The sequence below is a fragment of the Eucyclogobius newberryi genome, unplaced genomic scaffold, assembly GCF_026437365.1.
Source record: "Eucyclogobius newberryi isolate DKJ021-1_F unplaced genomic scaffold, fEucNew1.0.hap1 SCAF_5, whole genome shotgun sequence".
Taxonomy (NCBI): domain Eukaryota; kingdom Metazoa; phylum Chordata; class Actinopteri; order Gobiiformes; family Gobiidae; genus Eucyclogobius; species Eucyclogobius newberryi.
The window spans coordinates 29,259,488-29,282,444 of NW_027316167.1; the positions used below are offsets into that span (position 1 = coordinate 29,259,488).

The following is a 22,957-nucleotide window of genomic DNA, read 5'->3' on the forward strand; positions in this document are numbered from 1 at the left end:
ACTGAAAATTACAATGCACTTATGATGTGATACTCTAATCACAGCCGTATTATGCGGGTTTACTTTCATGTTTTCTATGAGAACTGCTCAAGACGTGAAGCAAATAGATTAAACAGATTAAATAAATGGATTATAATAAAGCAGGTCAAAACAATATGGAACATTAACCTGCAGAAGTCATTTTGAACACATTGCAAAGAGAAGAAAACATAGTCAATGGTGGAGGAAGTATCCATTTTTCTTACTTAAGTAAAAGTACCCAAGTATAAGTGTACCTTAGGAGTATTTAAGAACTGTTACAGCAGTAGTGTAGTGATATTGATGACAAATTATCCATATATTTGGTCAACAGTTGCAATTGAAATTATTTTCTTCACTTTTCTTGATGATTTAAAAAAATAATTCAGTTTTCACAAAGATGGGACTTGAACACAAAATGTGTAGTCGTGATGTCATTATGAATGCGCTAAAAAATAACGCCTCAAACTATGTGGAAAATACCTTGCATTCAAAGTATTTGTACTTTCAGCTGCACTATATTTTTTACCGGACTGAAAAGGGCATTTAGTGTAATGAAGTCAGAGTCAAATGTGTCCACACATGTACTTAATTAAATGTACATGTACTTACCATTTATTGTACATTTATTTTTAGATAGTGCTATATAAAAGACCTTTTGGAGACATCTGACATCTACTACTTTTCCTATTTTTTGCCAATATATTAGATTGGCTTTAGTGACATACAACATTGTGCTATCATTTATTTATTTGCTCATTTGATTTGATGTTGTTTGTTCACACACACTAAAAGGGGGCATACTGGGTCACTTCACTATCAACACTGCGTCTCGTCAGTCTAAAGTCATCCCCAGCTGCTATTAGATCATAATATTCCGTCAAACATCGGAAAGGTCAAGTTGGGTAAATATTGAGCAAAGTGGCGGCGCTCCCCCGGTGAATACTGCAGGTTTTTTAAGGTAATCCTGTGTTTGGGATGTGCTTTGTCAGATGAGCTGGCGCGGAGCTGTGAAGCCTTATTATGCTCCGCGGAGTGTGAAATCTTTGTAGTAAGTTGGCTGCGCGCTTCAGAACGGTGTCTGCCGGAGCATTCCCAGCACATATCCAGGTGTTTGCCAGCCAGTGGGACGGGAAGGCAGCCACGGGACCACCTCTTCACGGCAATTAGGGAACACACATGCCACAGCAGTGCTGGGCTGCCGCAGAGTGAGGAGCCACTGCATGCCTAATTAATGACACTTATTCCATTTGGCAACTTGTGAGTGAAAACATGCAACAAGTAAGAGATAAAACTGACTTTAACAGTGTTTGCTTTGGGACGGTTTCTTCAGTCTTCACCCGTTAAGCGATTTTGATACAGCCAGTCATTTAAAAGGGTTTCTTGGCTGTTGACTGTTAAAATAGTGAATAGCACTATGTCACTTTTCTGGTGGAGAGTCTGTAGCCAACTTGTGTCCATGGAGATGATTGTTTTGCCAACAATGGTTAAAGATGCATGGCATGAAACTTTTCTGTCTCCATGGAACCAAGCAGGAGATGCAACAGGGAAACGGTACAGATCTGTGGAGAGGCGACCCCGCTCACAGTGCGAATGTGTATTTTTCAAGGAATTTTAAGCAATCAAAACACCTGTAATTGAGTAAATGCAAGATGTTTAATGCAATAATGAGGAGCGATCAGGACAAAGCTCCATGGACACAAGAAAGTGGCAGACCCCCCTGTAAGAAAAGTTACATAGTGCACCTTTAAATGTAAGAAAAGTTACACAGTGCACCTTTAAATGTAAGGAAAGTTACATAGTGCACCTTCAAATGTAAGGAAAGTTACATAGTGCACCTTCAAACTTCCTATAAGTTATCTGTTCTTTTCCTCTGTGTCTACCTCTGTATCTGCCTGCGTTGCATCAATGAAATTTCCCCATGTGGGACAATAAAGGATTATCTTATCTTATCTTATTTAAATGTAAGAAAAGTTACATAGTGCACCTTTAAATTATTCTTTTCAGTAAAAAGTTAAGTTAAACACTAACATTTTCGAAAAAGACAGGGTTTTTTCCATGTACTTTGATTATTGGGACGCTCAGTGCTTCCAAGAATTGAACAGGATCATAAAGTTGTCTTGAATCATTCTGTGCGTAACTGCTGAAGCCAACAAACGAGCCACTAAAACTCTACCAAGCGACTCTTTTAACCTACTTCGTCGCTTTTATGTCAGCCTATGTGAAAAGAGTTGTTCTCCGTGAATCCTGCAGCCAGGGCCGGCCCAGCCTATAAGCGAACTAAGCAGCCGCGTAGGGCCCCGAGGCGTTAGTAGGGCCCCCAATCTGGCAACCCGTCTTATGAGAAGTGCAAGCGCAGCGTGCGCCACTAGTGTAGTAGTGCTGCTGGCGCGGCAGCGCACACAGCGGTAACATATAACGCACAAACCGCATTTATTTGTAATGACAATCTGGCAACCAAGACACCAAACCTGCGCTGATTGGGCAACTTCATTGTGCGCGAGCAGAAGAGCAAAACATAAACACAACAGAACGTGGTCATCATGTCCAGAGGAATATATCTCCTGGTGCCGAAAAACGAAAGAAGAAACTTCTTGACGATGTAAAGAAACTGCAAACTCAACAACACTCTCCAGGTATTGAACTTCTCTTACAAAGAGACGGTTAATGCTGCTGTTTGAAACAACACGATTCTGTCACGTTAGTTCGCTCAGGCTGGAGGCGACGAGAGCTCTGCACCACACATAATATGTCTGAATGAAAGATAATAAGCTTAACATTTACACCAGCCCCGTAGTGTTAGCTGCAGGTGAGGGGCCTCTGTGCCCCGGGGTCACTAAGAGGCGGAGATCCGGTCCGGACGAGCGCCGTCTCGTCCAGAACCTCTGATGTGAGACTTTGGAGTGAACAGTGTGCGGCCCTGTCCCGGGCCCCTGTCCCCTGTCCCGGGCCCCTGTCCCGGGCCCCTGTGCAGCCTCAGTCAGAGATGAGCGGTTTGAGTTTGCTTTTGATTTAGTTTGTTATAAATTATAATAAATTGATAGTGAAAAATAACCAGACATATTATAATTACGTCTGTTATAGAATAATACTATATATTTTTATACAAAAGTGGCAAAGTTGCAGAAACGCAGTCTTTTCACTATAGCTAGGTTTGGACCTTCACTTCTCGTTCTGTTCATTCTCTGGGAATAACATGTTTGCACTGTTTTATCAGTGTTAATTGTTAATCAAGCAATGCTTATGCCATTTTTTCAATTTAATATAACTTGTTTTGTCACTTTGGCAAGAAGGAACAGTTGGGAGCTGTAAAAGATAAATTTGTAAGGATAACTATTACTTTTACATTTTCAGTTAAAATGAATCAATTTGACCATAATTATTTTTCATAGCCAATATTGTATTGAGTAATTAAGTACCATAATGTATTAATAAATGGCTTTAGTCATTTTCACCTGGCACAGTTTCATCACATCATCATTTTATAGCATTACAACCTCAACATTTTACTCTTACTTTAGCCGGATGGACCACATTAGAATGCACCAGAAGACCCAAAAAAGGTCTGAAAATTTCTGGGGGGGGGCCCCCAGACCCCCCCTGTTCATTAATTTAAACTAATGTGCTAATGTGGCTGTAGACCCTTAATGCCCCCAAATACGCCCAAAAACATATCTGGGACGTGTGTTATTTGTACAGGGAGTAGAGGTGATGTCAGCGGAATACCAAGTTGCATTGTGGGATTTAAGTTAGCAATATTTGAGCTTGTGAGGTGTTGAGAATAAACTAACTGGCAAACGGATGCCCTGGAGTTTTGGTGCGCTTTGTTTGCGTTGAAGAAAGTTCCCATATGTGAATTGTTTACTGACAATGGAAATAAAACTGATTCTGATGACGTGGTGAGGGGCCCCCAAAAATGTTTTCGCTTAGGGCCCCCTGAAGGCTTGGGCCGGCCCTGCTTGCAGCAGCTCGAGTCCTCAGTGACACGCACAAGCGGCGCCCGCACGCGGCAGAGGTCCGGCCAGAGCGGACGAGCGCGTCTCTTTTATCTCCTCGTGGTAAAGTGATGCTGCGCGCGGATTGGCTGCCGGGCCCGGTGACTTTGTGCTCCATCTCGCGGGCCGACCCTCAGAGTGCCCGGCTGGATGCACAGTCAGCACTTCTCCCCCGGTCATCCCCTCCACGCCACGCTACCTGCAGCTTCACGCACACTTTACGCACGCTTTACGCACGCACTCCACGCACGCACATACCGATGCGTGGATCTCGTATTTTGCCCCGTGACGCGCTGCACAATTCACCTGGACGACCTCAGTGGGAACTACCTCTGAACAATGCGTGCGCGTTGCGTGCTCCGCTTCCACAGGTCAGTCCCGCTGGTGCGCTCTCTGCGGAGGTAACGGAGGTGTAGAGCGTGGACGCGTGCACCATGGATTGTCTCTTTCTTCTGACATGGACTTTACCCATCCCGCTTCTTGGATGTGCCTCCGTCCGGCTCCTGCCCACGTTGCTGTGCTGGAACATTATCAAGGCAGGTGCAAACTTATACACGCATTCACAGCGAGCGAAACCGGCTGTCACACTTGCATGTCTGTGATTCCTGCTGATGATATGCTCTGTGCTTATGCATGTGGGGAGAAGACATATGTTTCCGTCATGAAGCTCGTTTATCACCTAACCACTGCTGCACAGTTGCACCAACCTGTTGCTACCTGTCTCTTTATGATTTTTTGCAGACGTTGCACGTTTACTGCTCCCACGCCGCAGCGGCCAGCGACAGCCAGGGATTAAATCACGGTGAGTGCTCCAGCCTTTTGATATGGGCTGATGTGTCTTCCAGCTGGCACCACTCAAGCATAGGCATAAAATGTGATCCATGGGATTGCTGCGCTAAGTTATTGTACCAGTGTTACTTGTAGAAGAGAACGAATGTCTTACTCCACTGCAATACATCCACTGTATACAAATTTACAGCACTGTTGCATGCACAGGACCTCAGCTGGTTGTCTATAAAACAGTGCATCCACATAAATTGTCAGAGCACCGTGTCATTTAATTTGTTGTCTGTGAAAATGATTTAAATTTCTTACATTTTATTTGACTGGGTGAAATTAAGACATCAGATCTTTACAACCTCGGGTTGACTCATATCTAATATGCATGGAAATATGATGTTAGTGTTATTGCTTCTGTCAAAAGCCATCTGTGATCCATATGATCTCAGCACTCCAAGCAGCTGCTGCATGGTGTATTCATGCTAAAGAGCGTGTGGAAACTAAGAAGGGCTGCTGAAAGATGCTGTAATAATGCTGTCATAAGCAAATGCTAAATATTTTGTGGAGACAAAAAAACTTGTGACCTAATAGTCCAGGCCAGCTATATGTTATCCAGTTTCTGTCCCATAAACTGGATAAAAGTTAGTTTAGAGTTAGAAAAAAGTAGGGCTGGAAATTGCAAATGAGTTGACACAAATATTAAACCATAAAGAGTTTAATTATTTAAATGGATTTAGATAAAATGGAATATCCTCTTCAAGGATCAAAATACCCTGTTTTTCCTTTGTAAAATGCTAAAAACTTCTGAAATGTGTAAGATTCTTGCATTTGCGTATCCATTATTTTAGTCTTCTCTTAAGTGTTGTTTCCCCCCAGAGCTGCAGCCCTAATAAAAAGTATATGAACTGATAATCAATTGAAGACGGTTGAACCCCCTCAAAAACAATGATATTGATATTATATATGTTGTCAATGTGCCCTGAATAAAGGCATTAGAGAAAGTTGCACTTCTGTATTATTATCATTAACCCTTTCTCTTCTCCTCCAGACTATGTGTTTGTGAGCCCCATGGAGGTGGACTTTGAGGGCTTGTACCTGAGCCATGACCTGAGCAGACACAGCCACCGCGGCAGAAGATCCCTCTCCTCCCTCAGCCCCTCCTCCTCTCTGCACTACCGCCTGTCCGCCTTTGGTCGTGACATGCTCCTGGACCTGCGGCCTTCCTCTGTGCTCGGGCCGGGCTTCACTGTCCAGACTCTGGGCTCTGACGGCATCACCACGGCGACTGGGGACCCTGCGTATCCCAGCTGCCTCTATCAGGGAAGAGTCCGCAATGTGTCATCTTCATCTGCAGCTATATCCACGTGTGCAGGCCTGGTAAGTGTCTTCTACTGACAATTCTGTGTCTGTGGTGGAAACTGACTTAAAGGACACATGTTAGGCTGCCCCAAATAAATTGTCTGTTTGCTGTAACCCGAGCCAACATTTGTCAAGTGGGTCGGACGGTAGGCAAACTCTTATTTTTTTTACTTTGAAGGCAAAAAAAAAGGTAATTATCGACCGTTATCCTTTATTTTGGTAGCGAAGGCGAGCGGGGGGAACATGCGGGGGACACGGGCGCTGCCATGTTTGTTGTGATGAGGCTGCTGGGCGTGTTTCAATCGCAGAATGCATTGCGTAAGACACCGTGATAGAGGGTGGCATGTACTATGGAGACTTCTGTGGCGCCGACAGAGTCCAACCAACATGTAAAAGGCAATTCAACGATCCTGGCGCGCGGTCTGTTTTGTTACAGACGCATGTGGAAGACCGTAAATGAAGACGCACATGTGTGGCGCAGTGTGTTATCAGTCCTTTGGGGTGACAGATAGGTTTACCAGCGTGATAAAAACATCCGACACAGCGGTTTAGGAAAGAACGGTCGGTGAGTCGGCAAAATAATTGAAAAATAAAAGATTATGACGTTTTTTCAACAAAATGCTGATAATTTTTTTTCAGTCGGCTAGTTTCGTACCGGGTCGGTCAGGTTACGGCAAACAGACATATTATTTTGCTCAGCCTTATGCAAAATGTACCTTTCCGAGCTTGTAACCACGTTCTAACATTGTGCCCCTCCTGGATTTAGCTTCATTCACACCAGTTTCATGAATCCTCTCCCCTCCGAGCGTCAAAAACACTCAGTTCTGAAACTCCTCGATAACTGACGTTTTCTCGTTGACACGTGGCTCTGAGAATCTTCTCTGCTGTTTGTAAGTCCATAAATCGTCGCCAGATTCGTTCTGTGAATTTCTCCCGTCTAATCACGATCAATACAACTGCGTGATGAGAGGCCAGCTTGAAATGCAGAGACGTTTTCATCTTAAATTGTGTGTAAGTCCCTCTGCAGCCAAACATAGGTCGTCCCGGGTCAAACAGCAAAGATCCAAATGTAATTTTCTTTGTTATAAACTATTTTTTTTGTTCTAAATTATGAGATGCCAAACTAAAGGTAGTCAAGAGCATGTTTAAAGGCTAATAACAATACAAATAATGCACAATATTGTTTTTTTTTAATACTCACTTTTTGAAGACAGTAGAAGCCGTTAATATTGCGTACCGGATGTAGTAGCTTTAGAGGTGATAGTAATGATACAGATAAAGAAGTAGCGAAGTATATACGCTAAGTTAATATTATTGAGGCAACTAAAGGAATCGGCTTCTTTTGAAAGTTCAGTTGACTCCAATTAGTTCAATCCGCCTGTCTCTAACTCAGGGCATTGCTATTTTCATCACCCTGTTGGAGTAGTTCAGTAGTAGTAATAGATTTTAGTTATGCACCCATCATACATGCTTCATACAACACAATATGCAGACACCATTTTCACTTTTAATGGGATTACACCACAGCAGAAAGGAGAAGACACGGAGTGAGCTATTTGGAGATTTGGGAGTAATCTACCTTTGTACATACGAATACTATTACCTCTCTGTTTACATAGTTATTTTCTTGTAAGAGCAGTTGGAGCTGTAGGATAGGATCATGTTTTGGGAGGTAGTGGGATTGTTGGATTTGCATTGACTGAAGCAATTTATCTCACATTGTTTTTTATGAAATGTTGCGTTGGCCATCATTTTTCAACCTCTGCTTGAACCAATATGAAAATGTGTAAAAAATATGTGCAGAAAACCTATGAGTATAGATACTTTTTGATACCGGTCTGTATTGATATATTGAAACTTGGTATCGATCTGCCCATCACTACCTGCCGGTGTCTGTGTTTGGTGTGTTATGTTTCATGTGCACTGCATGGTCAATAAACACATTGATGCTGAATTGATGCTGAAGCAAAGTTTGATTTGCTTTAGACAGATAGAAGAGACTAATCAATGTACAGAGCATATAGTTGACTACAGCCTTACTGGTAATTAGTGGGCATAAGATCACTTTTTTGGATACCCCAAACTTTAGCTGCCCGGGGGTAAACTGACTCAATTTTAGTTGAGGTGTGAGAAGTGTTTTTCTTGACAACAAGCACTTGGTTAAAATTAGGATCAAGCCGCCAACATTTGAGTTGTGGGCGAAAACCACTCAGCCACTGCCGCCCCAATCAAAACAGTATAAGTTGTATATTTAGACAGACTGTTTTACCTTCTGTATATTAGCAGCATTTTGAGTACACTTACCGTATTTTCCGCACTATAGGGCGCACTGGTTTATAAGGCGTCATCGGACTATAAGGTTTTTGAAATTAAAGGCTTTTAAGTTAGCCTTATAGTGCGGAAAACACAGTATTGTGTTATGCATAGAATCAATTCTATGTACTCACACAAACTCACCATTCAGTACTTTTACTCAAGTAGCGGGTTGAACCAACTTAAACCCCAGATCTCGCACGGCCCTAAAGGCATTGCCTCATTTCTGCAGAAAATCGTTTGAAAATCGCTGTTCCCCTGGGCTAATGGAACCCATCCAACGCTATTTAAATGAAGATGATAGTTTTCAGAAAATTTGGAAACACAAACATTCCCCTCATCCGCCCTGGCCACTTAAGGCACCAATCTGTTGTCAAGCCTGTATTTTTCTATGTGCACTTTCCTTCGCTAACATAAAGGCCCATTGCACCATGACATCACCACCCAGGAGAGTCAGCATCACTTTCTAGTATTGTGTCGAGCACCGCTTTGAACACAGGGAGGAGTGTTGGAGATAATAGGGTAGAAACACTTGAAAAGGTGGAGAAGAAAGGTTACACCACTGTCATTGCCGACCAGGAAGAAACACCGTCATTTAGCTTATTGACGAGGCAGTTTGGAGGGCCCGCACTCTGAGTTTACATGTTGCAGTAGGGAGATCAATTGGCTGAAGTAGGAACCGTGCAGATGTTTCGTAGTACTTTCTGTACTTATTAAGCACTACAGGGAGACACGTTGAGTGGATAGCAATTTTCTTTGACTTTCTTGAATTTTCTCGCAGTTTTGTTGGGGTCTCTGAACATTTTTCAAACCACAACGTCAACATTTGATCCATATGTTGGTAATAGTGTGCGTTAAGAGTTATTTTGTTCTTTATTGCAGCAAAATCACTATTATGTGAGAATCTAGTGAACTATGGCGCACTCCGGTAAAGGGTGTTTCAAGTGGTTGTTGTCAATGTGCGTTCACACTTGGTTTAGCCCTGTTCTAGTCCTGGTTTAGTCACAGTCTAGCTCAGGTTTAGTTATGAGTGGATGTCACGATATCAAATTGTAGTGCTACGATTATAGTGAGATGTTTTTTTTATAATATTACATAATTATTATTGAGAATGAGACTAAACATTCCCAGTGTCTAACACGATACTATTTTTTCAAGTTTGTAATCGGCTTTTGGAAATGGAACTTTCTGAAAGACAAAATAAAGATGACAAAAACATTCAAGTTATTTACATTTATGTCTGTTTTTTTGATTATAGATTGAACTAAAAAGACTTGCTTGCTTCTAAAATTGTCACGATTAGAATTTTTTGTGATTATATTGTGACCTGAACAATTACGATTATTGATTAACCGAATAATCTTGACATCCCTTGTTATGAGCATGGTCCAAGTTTAGTCTTTTTGATGTGGTGGCCCAAAGTATGCAAATCCTTATCATAATTCTTGAATGCAAGCACTAATATTGATTCAATTTCATCCAAACAATTCAAAAGACATAGGTTGTGCGTAAAATTGCTCATCAAACACGTACTTATTTATTCAGTTTATTTACTTGACAGGGACAATGTACATTACTAAAGTGTAACATACATATCCAGGCAAAAAAACAAAACTTCTATTGAAATACACATGAGACCGATGCATTCGCAAGATGTCCGACAAGGATGTGCAGATTTACTACAACCCGAAGGCCGCCACCGCCTATTGATTTAGTACGTATCGGAATCCTGTTACGTTGCTAGGTTGCAAACATCACTTTATTTGTCTCTGTCAACATCTGAGTAAAACCGTTCATATTTTCCCCTTACGCTTGACGAGTGTGTAATTACTAGAAGCCTCGCGGTCCTTCGGTTTATGAGGTGACTAGCCTCCGTGGCCCACCAACACGCCCGCGTCCACTGACAGCTCCCAGGCCAGTCCGAAACAGATGTACCGGCTACACCTCTGTTAAACACATACCTCCATTCATCATGTCCCGTCCCGGCCTCCTCCTCCTCTGGCTCTTTTGTCCCCTGCTTGCCCCGTCTCCTGTTCGCGGCAATTAAAGGCATGGGTGAGGTTCGAGCCGCCCGCCTGGCACTGCTAATCTTCACATTGTCCGTTTCATTAGGCTAGCTTCCACTCACAATGCGGCACCGCTGACCCGTTCTCTTAAGAGCTCTGTCAGGACACAATGTGGTCGGGTCATGATTGAATTTGAATGGGCCATGACTGGAGCTTTGATCTATTTTTATCTATTTTTTTCATCCTTCTTTCCCTGAAAAGTACAACTCCATTGAATAAAGCCTCTCCTAATGGACTTCTTGTTGCTCATTAAGTGAAGAGTACTGAAAACATGGCAGTAAATGGACGTAGGCTCCAATTGTGATCTGATTCTTTATTCTGTTGATAATGTCATATTGGGATGCGACGCTGTTTTTGTTAAATGCAGTTCCATGCTCAAACAGACACTTTTCGACACCTACTTCTTGTGCTGGTCATCCTCAATTTAAATTTTACCAATGAAAATAAATGAGAGCACCTTTATTTTGTTGAATTGATGTTCAGAGGTTCAAAAACTTACTTTCTTCTGTGTAAATTATGCATAAACTTTGGATGGATAGAGTGTCTCTGGTGTGATGTCGCTTCCTGCATTTTTCTACAGATTTTTCACCTTTTCTCCACAAAAAGTGACTTGATTGGTAAAGTAAATACACCAAATGAAGTCAAAATGAGAAAATCATAAAAGCCTGTTATACATGATTTAAATGCAATAAAATGACATGGATTATGGTACGATCAAAGGTGAGTGATCTCGTCCCCCCAAGAATATTTCGATTTTTTAACACATTTTTCACTCTAGATGGAATTTATGTTTACTCTTGAGTCTACCTTCTCCATCAAATTCTGTAATCCATGTTACATCCATTTGATTTCAATATGTCTTTTATAGTTTACAGTCGATACACAGAACAGGTGGATCCGTGTGACTCTTCAACTGAAAAACACATACAAGTTGAGGATGTATTCACCTTTACCATCTTTGCCACATTAAATAAATACAAGACTCGACTAAAATGAAGTAAAAAGAAAGGGTCCGTAAACGTCTTTCCTTAGCAGCAGGCCCACCCTTTAAAGAAACGCACCTAGTATTAAGCCACATGTACTTAATTTAAAAGAACACTGAGGACAGAATAGAAATGCCTCTGGTTATTCCACGGCCGATTGGAATTTTGGCTGTTCTACTTTTATTTCAGCACCGCGCATGCATACGCGTGATTGACCAAGCCTTTTGGAAACTTCTTTTCCGCTCTCATCTAAGGCGCAAGTGTCCAGAAATGCACTCTTCAAGTTCGGCTTCGAGACCAACGGCGATGAGTAACGTCCGGCCGCGTCTTCGGTTGTGCGTCTCCGGCCTGGACAATGAGGCGGTTAACCCCTGCGTTTCACCCTGCCCTCCGCCCTGAGAACCGGGATTAGACAGAAATGGAGAAAGAGCCACCGGTGCATGCTCAGTGCGATGGTGCGAGAGATTAAGGTGGGATTAAACACAACTGAAGAAGCGGTAGAGAAAGAAAGGACGAGAGAACGCAGACAAGAGAAACGAAGTGAAGTGCCAGATATTGAATGAGACTTGGGTTGGTCCAGGAGCCGAGCGGCATGTTGTCGAGCAAGAATAATGTGAATTCATTGTCTGCGCCGAAGTCTCCCAGGGAGGCTCGATGCTCTCTTTATAGGGAGATGTCAAAGGGCTTTTGGGAAAGAAATTGGGTGTGAGCAAGAGATGAAGAGAAAAAGAGAAGACGTCTAGTTTCCCCCTTCTTTCCATGTCATTGTGCGCGCTTAGAAGACGCTCAAAGGGGAAGTGGGACCGTGAAAGAGATTTGCAGACTCCGAAACCAGCTTCTTACTGGCGCTGAGATGTGTCAACACCGGCTCCCTTTGCCAAAAATAGCCCCTCGGTTCGTTCTCACTGTTTTGGTTTTCTTGGGCAGATGGGAGCGGGATATGAGACCAGCACGGTATTAAGAACGAGGCCGACAGCAGGCTAAAATAGAGGGATTTTCCGCAGTAAATCTCCAATAATGAACCTTAAAGCTAGTTTTTAATCACTCTCCCTATCGAAGTTGTCTGTCACGTTGAGATGAAAGGGCACACGTAATGCTCCGGTTTGAGCGGAGGAGGAAGGCGGGAGGGGGAGAGTTCTTTCTTCTTTTGAGGGGTTTTTCTTCCAGGGGTTGTTGTGCCACTTGACCCCAATCCCCTCTGCTCGAGTGCGGGGTCCTGTGAGGAGGCGGAGGCTGTCAACCTGCGCCCTCAGGTTTGCAACTGTTCTCGGGCAAGTTGAGAGCTGTTGCCACTTGTGTGAATGCAAAGCCCCGCCGTGATTTACAGCTTTCCACGGGGTCCAGCCTAATTCTCTCTGGTCTTTGAGAGTACATTGTATATTAAGGGTTTTATGGATAAACATGTCCAAATGATATCCCTTGTAACGAGGCCTGTCACAATATCAATGTTATGCTTCAGAAAATAGCCCCAAAAAGCTACACAATGAAATTAAAGCAGGATAATCCTTTTTTTTTTTTTTTTAACATACAGAATCGTTTATTTGAGGCATGAGCATCAAATAAATAGCAGAATGAAACAATAATTAGTCAGAGAAGTTACTTTTTCCACCCTCTACAGCTCAAATCTTATGGTATTACACAAAGAATAACAAAAATCTCCACCTAAATGGCAAAGAAAATGTTAAACATGCTAAATATTGATCCCTTATATATATTGTCCAGCTATCAGTTACTAAATCATTATTATTGTGAAAGTCCTACTTGTGGATCAGTAAAGTTAGTCTAGCCTTTTAGTCCTGCTAAATCTCCAATTACCAATATCTTTCGTTATTATTACAGCAAATATTCGTTTTTGGTTGAAAATAATATATACTGTATTCTATATTAGTATTGTCTTTATTAATATTATTTTTTACACCAGACGCACTTCCCGATGCTAACCTCTTAGCTTTTATCTAGAAATCTTCACATGAAACTGAGTGATATCCTATTTGGGCTTATAAATTTGTTTACTGGTCAATGTTGTTGCAAGAATGTCTCATAATGTTGGAACTTTTACTCATTCAAAGCTGTTAAATAACAAATAACATAACACTATTTGCTCCTTTTTGTTATAAGTCAATAGTGTGTTCCTTCCTGGATATATGGGCAGATGCATACAGCCAGTCATTGCATTCTTGTTGGTTTTACAAATGACCAGCAACACCAACATTCCCTTCTGTAACGCTGGTTATGGTCAAGCTGCCCGAGACCTTTACTTTGGCCTTTCCCAAGCCCCTGCAGGCAAAAACTTCACAGACAGGTTGGGAACTGTTACAGCTTTGAAACCAATACGCAAACTTGTTTTATTGTCTTGCTTTTTTCCAAGGCTAATCACACACAATAGCCCAATCAGCCCCGGGGTGTGACTTTTTCCTCCACGCAGCGAGAGTGTGAGAACGGACAGAGGAGTCGACACGTCTGCAGATCAAACCTGTGTCTAATGGCGGTCGTCGGGTTGTCGACACGGAGCCTTGTGTTGTTTAGGACGGGGCGATGGCTCTGACCTCTGCCTGTCTCCAGCCCAGGACCCCCCGTGGTGTGAGCGGGACATTTGCTCTGTTTATAAGTTGATGCAGATGGTGTGTGCTGGTATGTTTCGTCCTTCTGCATTCAATTTACAAGCTGTGAGTCAAGTCATTGGAAATAAGATGTTCAATTAAATGCTGCGTAATTAATATATATAAAGCTGGATTGATGGCATTTTGTTTTTTTGGGAAGGTGGAGCTTGGAGAATATGGTAATTCTACAAAACACAACAACTTCAGAATCAAACCAGGGATATTCTTGTTATACGGCACAAATCTTTACCATGCATGTGTTTTGACCTGAATTGTAATTGCGTTTGAGTAAAATTCTGAGATTTTTACACCTACAGAGACAGTGTTATCTTATCTCGTGGTCCCTCTGCCTAAGATACTTTCTTGTCCCAGTATTCAGTATGAAACCATAACATACGTAGATCATTATTTTACATTTCATCATTGTAAACCGCAATGATACAACACGGCTTAATAGTAACAGGATTCAGACGTTTATGACCCAGTGTCTGAGTGTTGTCTCTGGCCTGTCCCTGTGTTGGTCCAGGTTGAAGCCCAGAAGGCTTTTTAACACCTAGCATTTTGCCAATTTTGGGTTTTAAGGATTTTCTTTTTGAGGTTTCAATGAATTTCACAGTTTTATTCCTATTTTGTTTCATTTTGTTTTGTGGGAGCTGTGTTTTAAGATGTCCCTGCATCCTGCGAAGCACTACGGTCTTCTCTGTGTTTACATGCTCTATAAATATAGATCGATGCGTTTTTTAATAACCCCAATCAGGCACAGAGCAGTGGGTGGAGATAGGGGGTAGGTAGAAACAGAACTTTTCTGAGCATTCATAGCTCAAAATCAGGATAATACAGGATTACACAAACATGCTTGAATTAATTGAAATGCAACCTTGACTAAGCTCATAGTGAGGAATAAACATTATAACTCATCATCATGAAAGTAAAATTAAGGCAAAAGAAAAAGGTTTGACTGCTATGGGCCTCTGAAATACTTTCTTTTTAATTGTCAGCAAAGAAACACATTTCATATTTTGCGTTATTTGCTATTTTGGTGAGTTTCTGGATGTGACTTTTTGTATCATTCACGTAAACCTGAACACACAGTGACAATGAACGAACGTACACTTACACATGTGCACTCCTCCAAAAAGTATGCGAGCACATTTCGTCACCAAGCACCATCTCCCTATGGCATCCCCCCACCCCCCCCTCCCCAAGTTCAAACTGACAGGTGAATGAGTGATTCCCAGCCAGCGCCCGGGCCATTTGTACCTGTCCCTTTTCTGTTAGGGCCAACAAATTGGAACGTCTCCATGCTACAATGTGCCTCTCCGGCTTGGCCATAATTCAGCGCCCGGGTTGGGTCTCAGAGGAGCTGGGGAGGCTGGTGCTACAAGAGGAGAGTGGCCCGGAGCTGCTCCCTGGTGGTCTGCTCCCTGACAGTGATGTAGTGCCCACTGTTAGATGCCAGCAGGAGAAGGGGGGGGCGGGTCGGGTGCTCAGCGGGGTGTGTGAAGCGGAGGGGGGGAAAAACACAGGAAAGCTATGACAGTGGCGCTCTGTGCAAGGTCTTTCTCACACAAGAGTAATGGCTGGTGTTGAAGTCTTCAAGTGGATGCTGCAACTTTGGCAAACAAAGCCCATGCATCAAACCTGACCCACTATTGTCACCGCGGCTGGGCTACATTCTCCAGAGCCGAGCTGCCTGGGACCCTGCTCCAGTCTGGAATCTGGATGGCTTCTTTTAGATTTTATTGCGTTTGACCGTTGTGGATGTAGGTTTTTTTCGCAAGCCCCGGTTTTGAATCTCCGACGAAACATAATTTGCTGTAAAGAAAATAACGCGGGTGCAATGTGGTTGGGTTTGTTTGTACTGGATTGGTAGTGCAGAGGTCTGTCCAGTACCAAAATGTATCGTAAGAAAGAAATAGGAGGTTTTTTTGGACTGTATGTTTAAAATAAGGAGCACAAGAAAACACCAAACTGCACCACACATTTGTTTTGTATTTGCTACATTTTTAGACAAGCACAGTTGTTATAATAGCCTGCAAAGCCTTATTTCATGTCCTTTTTGATTTGACATTTCATACACAAGGCTATTCAAAGTGCTTCACACAACAGGAAAAAAATGCATTCAAATCACAAAGAAATAACAGAAATCACCAAACAGTTTAAGACATGAAAGAGAAGAGTGCTATCGTCTATTATGAATTTCTATCCTTGAACATTTCACTTCAGTTTGCTTAGTTTGCTGTGAAATCCTTTACAGAATAAAACTCATATGTGTGTTATTGTGTTGTCATGAATAAAAATACAACCATTTCAATTTAAAAACATGGTGCCAACTTTGATCGCACAATGAAAGAAATTAGCATAATAGGTGTTGATGTGCTGTTCTCAATGGTGAATTCTTGTCTCCATTACCGTCTCCATAGTGTACCGTAGTCACAATTGTACCCAAAAATAAGATAAGATAGCCTTTATTTGTCCACACAATGGGTAAATCTCGGTGTTGCAACGCAAGTAGGTACAGAAGTAAAAGAACAGATAACTTATAGGAAGCTTTAAAAAAACAATCTAAAAAAAACCCTAATAAAATAATGTCAATTTTAGCACGGTTTCTTTAATTTCACCAAATAGTCACACTATGTTGGAAAAATCTCAAGACCATTTATAACTTAGTATCTTGGTGTTGATTTCTTTGGACAACCCTTATCTCTATAGCTCAACTCCGCTTATAAAACCCCAGAACGACAATGTAGTTAGAGTGTAATCATGGCCTGTTGGATAGAGGACATTTCCATGTGCAAGGGCTGGTGTGGGAGTAGTCCTCTGCCTCCTGCTGTGCCTGCACGGGATAACGAGTGAGACCTTACCCAGCGGCTGCACCGACAAAAGCTCCATCAGTTTCACTCTTTTTACATGTCCACCTCCGCTGCACTGCCCCCAGTTGTGCATAAATGGTGTCAGCAGGTTGTTCAAACACAATTAGAGATGCTAATAATGATGGCAGCGCTTTAGGCTATTGACACATTACAGGCTTAATCATTAGAGTCTGCTGTCTGTCTTTAACCACCTTCAGACTTTTTTTTTTTCATTTCAATCTGTCTCTCCAGATACTTAAGCTTGTTAAGTTCACATCTGGTATTCGTATCCATACTTACTCTTAATACTTAAACGCAAACCTAATTAGGCTGACACTGTTTTACGTTTGATTTGCTTCTGGTTATAGTTTTCATGGTGATATCAAATGAAACATGATATAATGATGTTTATATTAGTTGTGAATTGTAACATAAGCGCAGTAGATCATCATTTGACATATTTTTCATGTAAAATGCAACGTTGATCGAAAACCTTCCATTGACTTCCTGTTCAAAACTGCAGACCTGATAAGCCCCGCCCCTTCGCAGTGGTCATATCAAACAGAAGATTTTCATGTTCATGTTTTTATGTTCGAAAAGGGGCTACATGACATTTTAGGACCTGACACGAATCATCTTCGCAACTCATTTCCCGGGATGTGGGCGAGGATAGGGGGTGGGTGAAAACTGGAATTTTCTCAGCATTCCAGCTTCAAATGCAGGATAATACAGGATGACTCAAACATGTAAGAATCAATCAAAACAGAACTTTGATTAAATTAATAATGAGGAAACACTGGTTACACTGGTTCTCTTCATTAAAACAAAACAGTTTGAATGTGATTTAGTATTTTTTAATCCAAGAACATGTCATAGGTAAACTCAACAATTACAGTGTTAGATGCAACCGCTACGTCTGATGTAAATATACACTTAATGCCTGCACATGCACACATTTTCATCTATTCAAGTATAAACTTTTTTTTTTAAATTAATCACGGTAATTTTAATTCTCTTTTTCATGAGTATCTTGTTAAAACACAACACAAAATAATCAACACACAAACATAGGATAGTAAAACACAAATAAAAGATTCAGTAAAATTAACAAATACATAAAAACACATTTACACAAACAATATGAGATAAAAAATTATATAAAACAAGTGCATTGGCACTGTGGGTAGTCCTGGACCAGTGCTTTAAAATCATTAAAAGGCACAAAATGATTTAATTTAAAAAGTCTCTGTGTTTTATTCCACAGGAGCAAAGTTATTGAAAGCCTTTTTTCCTGTCTCTGTGTTAACACAATGGGTTTGTAAGAGAAAAAAGTCCTAAGACCTCAAACGGTGAATACTTGAACTTATGTGCAATAAACTTGATAGATAATCAGGCAAAATGCAAACGAGCCTTAAACACAAACAAAAGGCAGAGCTGTTCTCTTATTGCATCCAATGATCACATCCTACTTTAGAGTATAATTCACAGTGATGAGTTCTGTATCCTTCTCCTGAGCTGAAGCTTAGAGCTGAACCTTAGAGCTGAACCTTAGAGCAGAACCTTAGAGCTGAACCTTAGAGCTGAACCTTAGAGCTGAACCTTAGAGCTGAACCTTAGAGCTGAACCTTAGAGCAGAACCTTAGAGCAGAACCTTAGAGCTGAACCTTAGAGCTGAACCTTAGAGCTGAACCTTAGAGCAGAACCTTAGAGCTGAACCTTAGAGCAGAACCTTAGAGCAGAACCTTAGAGCTGAACCTTAGAGCTGAACCTTAGAGCTGAACCTTAGAGCTGAACCTTAGAGCTGAACCTTAGAGTTGAACCTTAGAGCTGAACCTTAGAGCTGAACCTTAGAGTTGAACCTTAGAGCAGAACCTTAGAGCTGAACCTTAGAGCTAAACCTTAGAGCTGAACCTTAGAGCAGAACTTCAGAGCTGAACCTTAGAGCAGAACCTTAGAGCAGAACCTTAGAGCTGAACCTTAGAGCAGAACCTTAGAGCTGAACCTTAGAGCTGAACCTTAGAGCTGAACCTTAGAGCAGAACTTCAGAGCTGAACCTTAGAGCAGAACCCTAGAGCTGAACCTTAGAGCTGAACCTTAGAGCAGAACCTTAGAGCAGAACTTCAGAGCTGAACCTTAGAGCAGAACCTTAGAGCTGAACCTTAGAGCTGAACCTTAGAGCAGAACCTTAGAGCAGAACTTCAGAGCTGAACCTTAGAGCAGAACCTTAGAGCTGAACCTTAGAGCTGAACCTTAGAGCAGAACTTCAGAGCTGAACCTTAGAGCTGAACCTTAGAGCTGAACCTTAGAGCAGAACCTTAGAGCAGAACCTTAGAGCTGAATGATAAACAGGTTTTAACACTGTTGCTATAGAATACATATATATAATATCACCATCATCTAGAACTGAATGAAATGTGGCCTGGATGAACGGTTTTCTACAATGAAGATGAAAACATGTTTTATTTCTAAAAAAAAATGACAATTTGGCTTTAAGATTATTTGTCAGCTCTTGTACGTGTTTGTTGGAGGAGAGTTTATCATTCATCCAGATGCACAAGTATTTGTCATAGTACTTGTTCAATCATATTACCATCAAGCATAAGAAAAGAGAGCAGCCTGCGTTTTGTTTTATTTCAAATCATTACAAATTTTAAATTAACACAGATTTGTTGAATGGAGTGAAATCCTCTTGAATGTTTTAAGTGGTCCAATGACAGAGCCTTGAGGAACACCTTTATTATGGTAAGAACATTCAGATTGAAAGCCATCAGCAGAAACAGCTTGAGCTCTTATTTGTGAGGTAATCTGCAAACCATTTTTTAGAATTTGTATCAAAGCCAACAGCATCCAGACGATCCAAGAGAACACAGTGATCCACTGAATCAATGGCTTTTGACAAATCATTCATCATTCTTCATAATTATCCATGCAATAGCAATATAATTTATAACTTTGGTAGCAGCTGTGACAGTGCTATGCCCTGGTCTAAATCCAGACTGGCTTCTCCATAACTTTTGAGATTGGACGGAAATTAATCAAATCCTTTTTCTGGCCTCCTTTGTGCAAAAAGTGAACAAAAGCAGTTTTCAGTGTGGATTGTAAGGTTAAAATACAAGTTAAACAATTTACTATTAGTGGGGCTGATAGCAAAAGTAACCCTAGTGGACTTATTTGGATCCATAGAGAGCAACATTTTTAATACTTTGTACTGTGTAAAGGGGCTTAAGGGAAAGTACTTGATCATCAGGTCTATTCTCATATTGGGCTAACAGAAACAGATGGAGCAAAAGTAACATTAAAAGTAACTTTTAAAGTAGAAGAAATCCAAGACCTCCCTTTAATTTCTGCCTGGCTCCTGCCGACTGTGCCATCCTCTGATCCCAGATCCCAAATTACCATCTCCATCCGTTTCTAACCCCATTCTAAAGACACATAATTCTCTTGAGCAAACTGTAATTATTCAGATAGTGATTCTGTTGAATAAGTTGTATGCCCCGGGGCCCTTCTCTATGATATTTCTCTCTCTCACCACACACTGCGCTCATGTGATCCTGCACCGAGCTGTGTGCAGATGTGCTGCTTCTAAGGCCCCTAATCACCAGCTTGGGGCTTCTCACTGCTCAGGCCCAGTCTTTAGCTGCATGTAAGCACTTATTCATTTGCCTTATAATATCATGGTTGGGAATCTTGAAAGGGGCTGGAGTTTATACAGAAACAACTAAAAGATGCAGCCTTCCAAGAGTTAAACCGCCCGAGTTCCTAAAGAGACTGGGAGATGTGAGTGAATATTTTGGTTGTCTTAGGAGCCCGTTTTGAGCGGTCTTGATATGAATTTGATTTGCGTTCTTTCAAATAAGAAAACGTGTTTATCCAAGACGGAAGATGATTCTGTACAAACACCGTGTTTTGTCATTTCTGTGTTTCTATTTTTTATCAATTTGTTCTGCTTTGTCAGTCTGACTGTCAGTACAATTGTTCAAAATTCAATGTATTATTTTTGTCATAGAGCCAGAGAATACTTTGATGCTATGTTCCATGGTAGTTAGAATAGTTTTGGCCCTCAGGATGTCAATTTGAATGTTGTATTTAACCATGATGGTGAAAATGTATATTTGGAATCCCATTTTCAGGGGAACAATATTGATCTAAAATTGCTTGGTATTAAAAACAGGTTCATTGACTTCCTGTTCAACACTGCAGAATTATTTCAAACTATTTTGAAAAGCAGCTATGTGAAATTTTAGAATCCATTTCAAATAACTGGAACTGAGTACAGGGATGTGGGCGGGGGTAGGGCGTAGGTGAAAACGAACATTTTCAGAGCACTCGAGCCTCAAACGCAAGAAAATACGAGATTACTCAAACATTCATGAATCAATCAGTATACAACTATGAATAAACTAAATGATGAGGAACAATCAGTGTAACGAAGTACAAAAATCACAAAAGTTGATTGAAACGTCCCCTTTAAACGTCTTCAACTGTCAAACATCTCATCGCTCCATCATCGGCTCGTCATATCAACAGCGTGGCTCGTTCGCGCTGGGTCTAGTTTTTGCCGTCAATGACCAAACATTCGCAGTCAGATGAAAAGACGGCAAAACGAGAAGAGACAGCCGTGTGGGTTGACGAGAGGCACCTCCTTTGACCTCTCATCGCTCTGTTTTGGATTCCAACTGATTCTGAGCAGCTCCGGCGCGCACTTTGCCAAGTAACTTCCTAATCTCCCCCATATTTGATTTGATTTATTTTTATGCACGCCGAGTGGTGGATATTTTCCTCCAGAGATGGCGCAGGTAGGAGCAGCTGTCGAGCCTCTCGCTCAAGGTTGTTTTGGCAGGTATTAATACTCCCTCCTTCAAAAAACCATCGACAGAGTAAAAAGACTGCACCCCCCATCGCATTGGACCTTTACGCGCAGTCAAAATAATGGAGTTAGACAGTGCATTTCCCATCGCGCTGAGGAAGACGGATGGGAGAACACATGATGAATTGTGAGTTGAAACGCGCTGGCAGTCGGGGCGGCTGAGGAATGGAGGGATGGCCGGGAGTGGAGGAGAGGAGGATGGACAGATCAAGGCATAGACGGGAGACGGTGATGGCCGCCTGCCATTCATCCCCGGCACTGTTTTGACAACAAAGGCCTTGCCATCGCCTCGCTTTTGTAGAGTCTCTGTTTATTTTGCCACCTGCTATTCTAGGGGAAACGGGTCAGCGCAACAGACGAGGCATACGCACTTCAGTCCGTTGCTAGGCCCTGTAGATAGCGCATGTATATACACTGAGCGGGGTCAAAGTGTCACTGGGTCAGAGGGCGGGCTGTGTTTTTAATAAAGTCCATAGGCGCAGTGCGTTGCTGTATGTGTTGTATGTGCGTGTGAGTATGATTGATTGCACAGCTATTTGGTGTACATTCTGCGGCTGATGGGCGGAATTAGGTGGCATGTTGTGGTCAGACGGAATGTTTGAGGTTGAGTTGCTCTGTATATACGTTTATGAGGTCAGTTAGGGTCATAAGGCCGAGTTTTTGGATCATTTTGAGATCTGTTTGGATTGAGATTGAGAATATTCAATATGTATTTGATTAAAAGTGTCAGATTATTGAAAATAGTAAAGTTCGTGTCAATGTATGAAGTATTTATTTAGTTGGAAAATGTATTTGTTATTACAATTATTGCTCAAAAAAAGGCCATAAATATGTGTAAATTAAGTTCCTTGAGCAAAACCCATATGTCTAATCTCTTTTAATGTTTAGCGTCTTCAAAAACATGAACACTATTGGTCTATTCTTTGGTTAACTTTTGATCAAATATTTCAAATAAATATTTTTTCAATCGTTACTATATTATTATATTGTCCCACCAATTCTCATAAATAACCTTGTTTTTTTTTGGCCAAAAACAGATGTGATGATCTGAATTACTGCACATTGTATCTTTGCTGCACCAGATGTTCTTTTTTCTGTCGCTGTGTAGCATATTATGATTATAA

At 41.5% G+C, this 22,957-nt stretch overlaps 1 protein-coding gene across 1 annotated transcript in view; it reads left to right on the forward strand.

The window, feature by feature from the left end:
* The first annotated feature begins 4,141 nt into the window (after positions 1 to 4,141).
* Positions 4,142 to 22,957, forward strand: part of adamts18 (ADAM metallopeptidase with thrombospondin type 1 motif, 18) — a 58,585-nt gene continuing 39,769 nt past the window's right edge. Inside the window, exons 1-3 of the mRNA XM_072465379.1 lie at positions 4,142 to 4,549; positions 4,755 to 4,815; positions 5,842 to 6,170. Of these exons, the coding sequence (XP_072321480.1) occupies positions 4,448 to 4,549; positions 4,755 to 4,815; positions 5,842 to 6,170 (492 nt within the window). The 5' untranslated portion in view covers positions 4,142 to 4,447. The remainder of the gene's footprint in view (positions 4,550 to 4,754; positions 4,816 to 5,841; positions 6,171 to 22,957) is intronic.